The sequence below is a fragment of the Solanum lycopersicum genome, chromosome 9, assembly GCF_036512215.1.
Source record: "Solanum lycopersicum chromosome 9, SLM_r2.1".
Taxonomy (NCBI): domain Eukaryota; kingdom Viridiplantae; phylum Streptophyta; class Magnoliopsida; order Solanales; family Solanaceae; genus Solanum; species Solanum lycopersicum.
In genome coordinates, this window is record NC_090808.1 from 58,351,604 (window position 1) to 58,360,860 (window position 9,257).

The 9,257-nt window shown below is 30.2% G+C and overlaps 1 protein-coding gene across 1 annotated transcript; it reads left to right on the top strand.

Annotated features, from left to right (window-relative positions):
- The first annotated feature begins 4,967 nt into the window (after positions 1-4,967).
- ADH3 (alcohol dehydrogenase class III) lies at positions 4,968-9,188 on the top strand. The gene is made up of 9 exons (NM_001251867.1): positions 4,968-5,001; positions 5,138-5,274; positions 5,717-5,763; positions 5,888-6,213; positions 6,966-7,048; positions 7,131-7,206; positions 8,437-8,594; positions 8,821-8,982; positions 9,072-9,188. The coding sequence occupies exons 1-9, from the start codon at positions 4,968-4,970 to the stop codon at positions 9,186-9,188; spliced, it is 1,140 nt and encodes a 379-aa protein (NP_001238796.1).
- The last annotated feature ends 69 nt before the right edge of the window (positions 9,189-9,257 follow it).

Genomic DNA, 9,257 nt, shown 5'->3' on the forward strand with positions numbered 1-9,257 from the left:
TTGTAAAACAATTATAAAAAACACACCTATAATATTCGCTTAGTGTGAGTTTGACAAACACACTTCAGTGGTGTGTGTAATGCACTATCTCTTTTATATAGAAAAACTTTGACACATTACATTCCACATAGATAAAAAAATTATCTAGACAAAAATTATATAATTAAAAATTAAAAATTACTGTCCAAATAAAAAATTAAATTATTTTTCTTATCTCACCCACTACCTCCTCCACGTACCACCACCCCAACCCCCAACCCCCGCGACAACCCCATCTTTTTTTTTAAGGAAAAAAAATTATTAATACATTTTTAAAAATTTCATATTTCATATTCCATCCTCCTACCCTAACCCCCCCCCCCCCTCCGCGCCTCCCGATAGAAATTGATATTATTTTATTTTAAAAAATCTACGCCATTCTATTTAATTTTTCGCTCCTAATTTTTATTTTTTTACGTTTTTCTTATTTTGTGTTAGATATGCACGTACATATATTTTTAGAGAAAAAAAATCTACTATTGTATTGAATATAACATAAACAACTAAAAAATATATAGTCTTATGGCAGCAACTAAAACTATTTTTGATATGTATATCTAAACACTTTGGGGGGGGGGGGGGGGGGATTGAAAGCGGAAAGTTAAGTGGGATGGGTAAAATTATATTTTTAAGAAAACAAAATAATATCTAAATTAGTATTTGAGGAGGAGGAGGAGATGAAATAAGAAAAGAAACACTTTTATAAAAGAAATTCAAACAAAATAATAAACTTTAGAAAATGGTGTGAGGTAAGAAAAATATTTTACATTTTATTTTATAAAGAGAATAATATTTTTTATAATAGTTTTTTAATTTTTATTTAACTAATACTAATAAAAAAAAAATTCAAGGTTGAATGTTTTGTCCATGTGAAGTGTGATGTGGAAATTCTTTAAAATAAAAGAGACAGAGTGTATTACACATACCATGATGAGAGTGATATAAAAGAGAGAGATGTGTTTCTCAAACTAAAAAGTGATAGTTTAGGTATGAAACTCAAACTTTCAATAGTTAAGGTATGAAATTTAAAAAAAGGTATAGTTTAAATGTGTTTTTGACACTAACCTCTAAATTTTTTAATATATCTAAAAAAAAATTATATTTATATATATTTCTTTTTGGGTATATCACATAAATATGTTATATTATAAAAATATTTACCATCTATGTCAACATAATTTTTTAAACTAAATATAACTTTTTTTAGAATTAAGAAAATCCTACGGGGCCTCTTTTGTCAACCCTTTTTCCATTTTTTATTTTCATTGTTCTGCTTCTTAGTCTCTTTCTGTCTTTTACTCCTATGCTTCTTTTTCCTTTCATTTTTTACTCCTCTACTTCTTCGTCTCTTTCTTATGCGTTTTTTATCTTCTTCCTTTTCTTTTTCTTTTTCTTCTTTGAGCGTTTCACCTAAAAATTCATCCTCAATCAGTTTTTGCTCATATGTCACTATTTTTATCCAAAAACAAACTGAAAAGAGGAATAAAAAGACCAAAAATTTGTACAAAATCATGTTTTTAAGTAGAAATTTCAGATATCTAAAATTACAGAAACAAGAGTTCACCATTGATGGTCATTATAAAGCTTCAAATTTTGAATTTAATGGATTTGTGATTAATTTGGATAGGTAGTTCCTACAAATAATTAAAAATGTCGTTTGAAGTTTATATCTCAATTTTAAGAGGGTTTAATTAAGTTTATAATTGATTTTGAAAAAAAAAATTAGATTGAAACTCGAAAAAAGTGAAGTTTGTGAAACTATATCGCAATTGTATAAAGTTGTATTACAAACTTCACTCTCTCTTTTTTTATAGTGATATCAACCAAAATAATTTAAGAAAACACTTGTAAATACATTTATAACATAGACACAATACATATTGCAAACATCACTCATGTTCTTAGAGAATCAAACCAAAATAATTTATAAGATACTTCTAATACATAATTTATTCATGAATAATACAAGTTTAATTCAATCTATAAATTATTGTCTTGTCTTTCGTTAGTTATGTTTTTCATTTTTAATTTTTTCTTCTAATTCAATTTTAATATTGTGTAGTTCACTTTTAACGCAAATTTAATTCATGTTGTAGTTTATTATTTGTTACTATTAGATTACTTGTTTAATTCGTTATTGATGTAAACTTAATTCACTCTATAGATCATTGTCTGGTATTTCATTAGTTACATTTTTTTATCCATGCATAATTCTCTCTTCTAATACAACTTTAATATTTTTTTAATTCACTTTTAATACAAATTAATTCATTTGGAGTTTATTGATTGATTTGTTATGATTGAATTACTTGTTTGATTCATTATTGATGTAAGTTTTATTCGTTTTACAAATCACATAGTGCTCTTTCGTTTGCTTCATTTTGAAATCATGTTTATTTCGGTTCTAATTCAACTTTAAAATGAGTGTAATACATTTTTAATTTAAATTTAATTCATTTGGCCGTTTATTATGTCTCTGCATTTCTTACGATTAGATTACTTGTCTAATTAATTATTGATTTATATTTTATGTAGCTTATGAATTAGAGAGTAAAATAAATAATTATTTTTTAAAAGAAAGTCACTCAACATAAACTATGGATAACAAGATCACAACATGAAGACTTGCAAGAATGTTAGGCCTTATGATAAAGAATAAAGAATACGGAATAAAATCTTTTTTAGCATTTTGTTTTAGAAGTTGATTAGTTTACTATAAAAATTCAGATCATTTTTTTGTCTTCTAATTAAGTATTAAAGCATGTCTAATATTATGTATGATGTTATGAAATTTTCTATGTTTATATCATTACACAATTTGTGTTAAAATGCTATATATAATTCATTTATATTATATAAAAATTATGTGGTGAGAAAAAAAGTATTAAATGTGTATTAAAAATAGTTGTAATTCATTTGTATGACACATGTAAGTTTTAAGAAAAATTATAAACTGAAGGAAGCTTGCATTATGAATTAGTATTGTATTAAATATGTATTAAAATTGTTTAAAATTGTTTTAAATAAATATTGCCAAAAATTGACACAAATAATAATAAATAAAAAGTATACTTAAAAGTGGTAATTATTAAATAAAAGACCTTCACTTGTGTAATTTTCACTTTCCTTTTTTTAGTAAGTTGAAAAAAAGTTTTAAGAAAAGAAAATAACAGCAAGGAAGGGTGGTATGAGATTTTTAGTGGCTGGGCTTCGCTTAAAAAAGACAAATAACTTAGGATGTGTTTGATACAAAGTAAATTATTTTCTTAAAAGATAAATTTTTTTAAAAAATAAGTGAATTATTTATTTATTTATTTATTTGTAAATAAGTACTTTATGTGATTCAAATTGTTTACTTTCTTTTTAAGTTCAGTTAATTCTTTTTTTTTTGGTATAACTTTTAATTCACACTTTCGACTTGACAACTTTAAAATCTCAAAATTTTTGTATCTGCTTAATTTAAGATCATAAGTAATTATTTCTCTTTTATTTTTTTTAAATTTTGTGTAAATTAAAACAAGACAAAGTGGATCAAAAGAAAATAAGTAATTATATTTTCATATTTGGTAAATAGTAAAAAAAAACATATTATTCGAAGTACATTTTCATATGATTTAACAATACATTGTGAAAATTGTAACGAGACAAGATAAGATACAGGGCAAAGCCAGTATACTATTAGGGGGTTCACCATTTGATGGAAAATATTATTATTTATCCATGATTAAGATTATTTTTATGTGTATATAATAGATGTCAAACTTTCTTCAATTTGTTCAAGTGTTACTTATTCAGATTTTGAACCCCTTATTAAATTTTGTAGCTCTGACATTAATGAGATGTGATATGATGTGATGGTGTTGAGAGTGGGGGTTGGGATGTTTGGGAAAAGATAATAAACGTAGGGCTCGTTTGATTATGCAATATGAAATCATGATATAATATGAAATCTTGAGATGAAATTAAAAACTTGTTTGGACATGCAATATAAAATTTTTGTTTTATATATTTTCTCATAAACATAAGAATTTCATAAGTTGTAAAACTATTAAAATAACCACAACTGTTTATTCAATCTTACTAAATAAATAAAAATTATAAATCGCATAATAAATAATTACAAACCTATTTGTTCCCTACTTAAGTAATTGTTCTTCAAACTTTAACTTATTAAAAAAATTGAACATAAATTGTAGTAAACTAATCTTTAGTATAATCCTCCCACATAATATGGAAAATCTCCTCACGTTGAACTTGTATTTCTCAATCATGTGACCGAGAAGACGAACCAATATTGTTACTTTGGCACATTTGTTGGTCAATGTCATCAACAACTATATTTTCATGTTCATAGACCATAAATATTTTATCACTCCTTCTCGCAAATAATTATGTAATACTACATAAGCAATGAAAGTTTTCACTTGTGTGACAATATCATAATGGTTAATGGCTTGTTGCAGTATTTTGAATCTATTTTTTCAAGCTATAAAAATTCGTGAGATTATTTTAACAAAATATAAATTCATATATCACTTTTTGTGTTTCAAAAAATATCAAATCATGATAAGGAATTTCCATATAATAACATATCATGATTTTTGAAGAATATGATTAGATTGAAATTGCATATCCAAAAACTGATTTCGCTTCACAATTTCATATCGTCATATGATATCACATAGACCAAACACCTACTTAGAATAATACTTACGGAATTTGTTTTTCTTTTCATAGAAAAATATTTTAAGCTAATGTACATGAAAAAAATAAAAATAAAATTAAAAATTTGTTTTCCTCATTTCCAAACACACCATTATTATTACTAATAATTGAAGTTAGAGAGTCGTATAAAGAATTGGATCTATTTGTAGAGTCATCCTCAAAAACACTATTTTTATTTTCTTTGATTCTGTGGTCTGTAAATCATGGCTACACAAGGTCAAGTCATCACCTGCAAAGGTACTTTTTTTTTTTTTTACTCTCTCTGCATCTTCATCTTACTATATATGTGTGTCACTTGCACGTTTTTTGCTTTCTATAAACCCTAAATGTTGTAGCTTAATGTATGATTATGGATTTTGAAAATGGTGTATAGCTGCGGTGGCCTGGGAACCCAACAAGCCCTTGGTGATTGAGGATGTGCAGGTGGCTCCACCGCAAGCCGGTGAAGTCCGGGTTAAAGTTTTGTATACTGCTCTCTGCCACACCGATGCTTATACCTGGAGTGGCAAGGTAATCTAATCCATACATCTTTCTCCGTTTTATTAGTAATTGCAAATTTTTGGTATGAGTTAAATTTGATGAAAATCTAAGTGATTTGGGATTGATGAATAGTTGAAATTTAGAGAACGGAGTTGAAGCTTTTTGCATTTCTGCAACAATGTTAATTTGTTTTGGATGGCTAATGTTGTGACATATGGAATTTCATTGAAACATGCATACCCAGATTTTAGGTTCTTCAAACCATTTATGCTCAAGGGTATTTGCAGAATGGCAAGAATTTTTAGTTCTTTCCTTCTTTTATGAAAAATTTCTTGCATTTCATTTGTGGTTTTCTGGAAATTGGAGAAAGATAAGTCTGGAGTCAATGGTTTAAGATCATTAGTTTATTGAACTATTTCTTGTTGTTTGGTATTGCACTAACAATCTAACACATGTTTCTTTTTCCTTGAAGGATCCTGAGGGTCTCTTCCCATGTGTTCTTGGTCATGAGGCTGCGGGGTACGTGCTCTCTTTGTGTCATAGTGTTTTGATTGAATGTACTAGCTTCGATTGAAGCTAAACAAGATTTTTTCTGGATGCCATTTTTCTTGGTCTTAGGCTCTTAGCTATCTAAAATTTGCAGGATAGTAGAAAGTGTTGGTGAGGGAGTGACTGAGGTTCAGCCAGGAGACCATGTTATACCTTGCTACCAGGCAGAATGCAGAGAATGCAAGTTCTGCAAATCAGGAAAGACCAATCTTTGTGGTAAAGTAAGGGCTGCTACTGGAGTGGGAGTTATGATGAACGACCGTAAGAGTCGATTTTCTATCAATGGAAAACCGATCTATCATTTCATGGGAACTTCAACCTTCAGTCAGTACACTGTTGTCCATGATGTTAGTGTTGCAAAGATTGACCCAGTAGCTCCTCTGGAGAAAGTCTGCCTTCTTGGATGTGGTGTTCCAACTGGTAAATTGACTTTCAGACCTAATATGTGATTGAACTAAAATCTTGTGATTTTCTTCAGGCTAATTCATGAAACGTATTCTGTAGCATCTCTGATTTAGTGCTGTCCATTAACTCCTTTTCTAATCCATTATTTATCAATAATATAGGTGTAATAAACTGTTGTGTTGGTTCTCGAAGTACTTGCTTTCAATTTTCATGTGACTTCATCATCTTTTTATTAGTTGTTCTTTTTGATTTGTTAAATCTCTCAAATTTTGGTCAAAATTACTGCAACACCTGACACCTGTCAAAATTGAGAGCACTTCTGAGATAATATGATGTATGTAAAGGGAAGACAGGATTTTGAGAGAATATACCCCAAGATAAAAGCTAAAAGAGAGAAGTAAAAAAGGAAATTTAAAACCAAGTTATCGTATAAATGATTGATTGCGCAAGGATGGAAATATATTTGAGTATATTGTCTAGGGAGCATGTCATCATAGTAATTTGATCTTTATGAGTTTAGTAGATAGTGTCTTTTGGTTGGTTTATCCAGGTGTCCATCTTATTTATCATTTTGCATCACTTCATGCTGGTTTATTCCCCTAGATTAGAAGTTGAGGAAGAAATAAAACATAGAATGCCCATCTAACTATATCCCTTTTGTTTCCTTCCAAATCCAATACACTGTGTTTTCTTTAGTTTTAGATAATGCTAATTACATTCTTACTATACACTCCTTGCGTTTTACATTGTGTATTTGCTGTCTTTAGGCCTTGGAGCTGTTTGGAACACTGCAAAAGTTGAACCAGGTTCCATTGTTGCCGTCTTTGGCCTGGGAACAGTTGGTCTTGCTGTAAGTATCTAACAATTTGATTGTGTGTCAAATAATTAAGCTCCTTTAATATATGTATGCAATCTATCTATTTGTTTGTTAGGTGGCGGAGGGTGCAAAAGCTGCTGGTGCTTCACGAATTATTGGAATTGATATTGACAGCAAAAAGTTTGATAGAGGTACAGCTTTGTCCAATTTGTCTAAGATTGTGAACTATGAACTTTTAGGAATAGTAAAGTATATGATTAGGTTCCAATTATATTTTACATCAGATTTGTCAGAACTTGCTACTCCTAAGTCCTAAGATCAATTTCTTGGTAGACTTCAAATACTAGTTACTAATCTCTAATGTTCAATCAAAAGCTAAAGCCCCTAGGGCTTTGGTTCAATGGTAAGAGTGTCTCGTGATGTGTGATTAGGTGCATGTCATGAATTTGTACCCTGTTGCAAACAAAAGCCTTGTATTTAATTGGGGAAGGGTAGAAGGATGGGCCCGTTACCACCGAGTTTCAAATCATGGGCCAGTTGGTCCTCAGGGATTCTAGATTATTAAGTATATGTTTGTTAAAAGCAGATAAATGATTTCAAAGTTAGATGTATATCTGTAGGGTTTCTTGTAGATATATGTTTTGCATGTGCTTAGATGGTTTTTTCTACATCATCGCTATGTCATAGTGGTAGTATGTGTAGAGAACTTCCTTATGGAATGGAGTATGTAATGGTAATGGAAAAGAAAAAGAAGCCTAATAATAATTTGTTGTCTTCATGCCCTCATCCTTTCTACCAAATCAAATGCAACAGCCATTTATCCAACAAAGAATGAGACAGAGATCTCTTCTAAAAATGATGCTGAACATTGCCTTGCCCTTTAGGTCTTAAAACTTTGGTTTCAATCAGTCAACGCCTATAGGTGCATTTTCCCCTCTTCAGTTTTCTGTCGATTTCTCAAGCTCAAGCTATTATTTCCTGACCTCTTTCCAGCTAATTCCATATCATTTCAAGCTTTGAAATTTTGAAAGCAAGAGATGATATTTTTCGCCGAATCATTTTAAAACTTTCAGATTAGATGTCATGATTTAATCAGTCATATATCTTGATTATCATCTGTATATTTCTGTATGATAAGCAGTAGATTGCTCTTATGAAAGTCTAATGTATAAATATCTTGTTTGATCTCATGCTGATCATAGGAGGAAACAAGTTGTTAACAAAATAATTTTGAAGCTTATGTCAGATTGAAGTGGCGGTGAAAGTATGTCTGGTTAAGTTAATCAGACTTATTCAAGAAATAGCATTTGAAACAAACTTGAGCAGCACAACAGTTTTCATGCTCTAGTGTCCTTAATTATTCTGTTGTATGGCACATAAGTTGTCACATCATCTGATCCATATATCTAACTGTTATGCAGCCAAAAATTTTGGTGTGACTGAATTCATTAATCCCAAGGAGCATGAGCAACCCATTCAGCAAGTCATTGTGGATCTTACTGATGGTGGTGTTGATTACAGTTTTGAGTGCATAGGAAATGTCTCTGTTATGAGGTCTGCTTTAGAGTGTTGTCACAAGGTAAATATGCTAGTATCTAATCAATAAAATTGTAATTTCAGTTTCCCCACCACGTCTTCACTCCGCTTGAAATTGCTGAGCTTCCCATCAGACGTTCCCCTTTATCTTTCAATATTTTTATTTTCATTTCTCTTCGGGATGCTATTAATGTCTCCACCTTATGAAAAAATTAATCTATTGTACAAGATACTAATGCTGAACATGTCCAATCTTATTGGAATTGCAGGGTTGGGGAACCTCAGTGATTGTAGGTGTTGCTGCTTCTGGTCAGGAGATATCTACACGTCCATTTCAGCTGGTGACTGGTCGTGTTTGGAAGGGAACTGCTTTTGGTGGTTTCAAAAGCCGATCACAAGTTCCTTCCCTCGTGGACAAGTATTTAAAGAAGGTCTGTTATTTCCCTTTTCGATATTTTCTTCTTCCCTTATTATACCATTTAGTCACTATTCATTTATCCAACACTTCCACTACTAATAGGAAATCAAGGTGGATGAATACATCACTCATAACATGACACTTGCGGACATAAACAAAGCTTTCGACCTGATGCATGACGGGGACTGCCTCCGTGTTGTCCTGGATATGTTTGTATGAATGAAGTCTGTAGGCTCTTTATGTTGCTTACTTTCTGTTTTTGTGCTATTTCTCAGAGACTATTTACCT

Bases quoted from the DNA above. Each gene is read 5' to 3' on its own strand.
- ADH3 (NM_001251867.1), top strand. From the start codon at position 4,968: ATGGCTACACAAGGTCAAGTCATCACCTGCAAAG. The intron at 5,275-5,716 runs GTAATCTAATCC...TTTTCCTTGAAG, and splicing joins CTTATACCTGGAGTGGCAAG to GATCCTGAGGGTCTCTTCCC. The intron at 8,983-9,071 runs GTCTGTTATTTC...CACTACTAATAG, and splicing joins TGGACAAGTATTTAAAGAAG to GAAATCAAGGTGGATGAATA.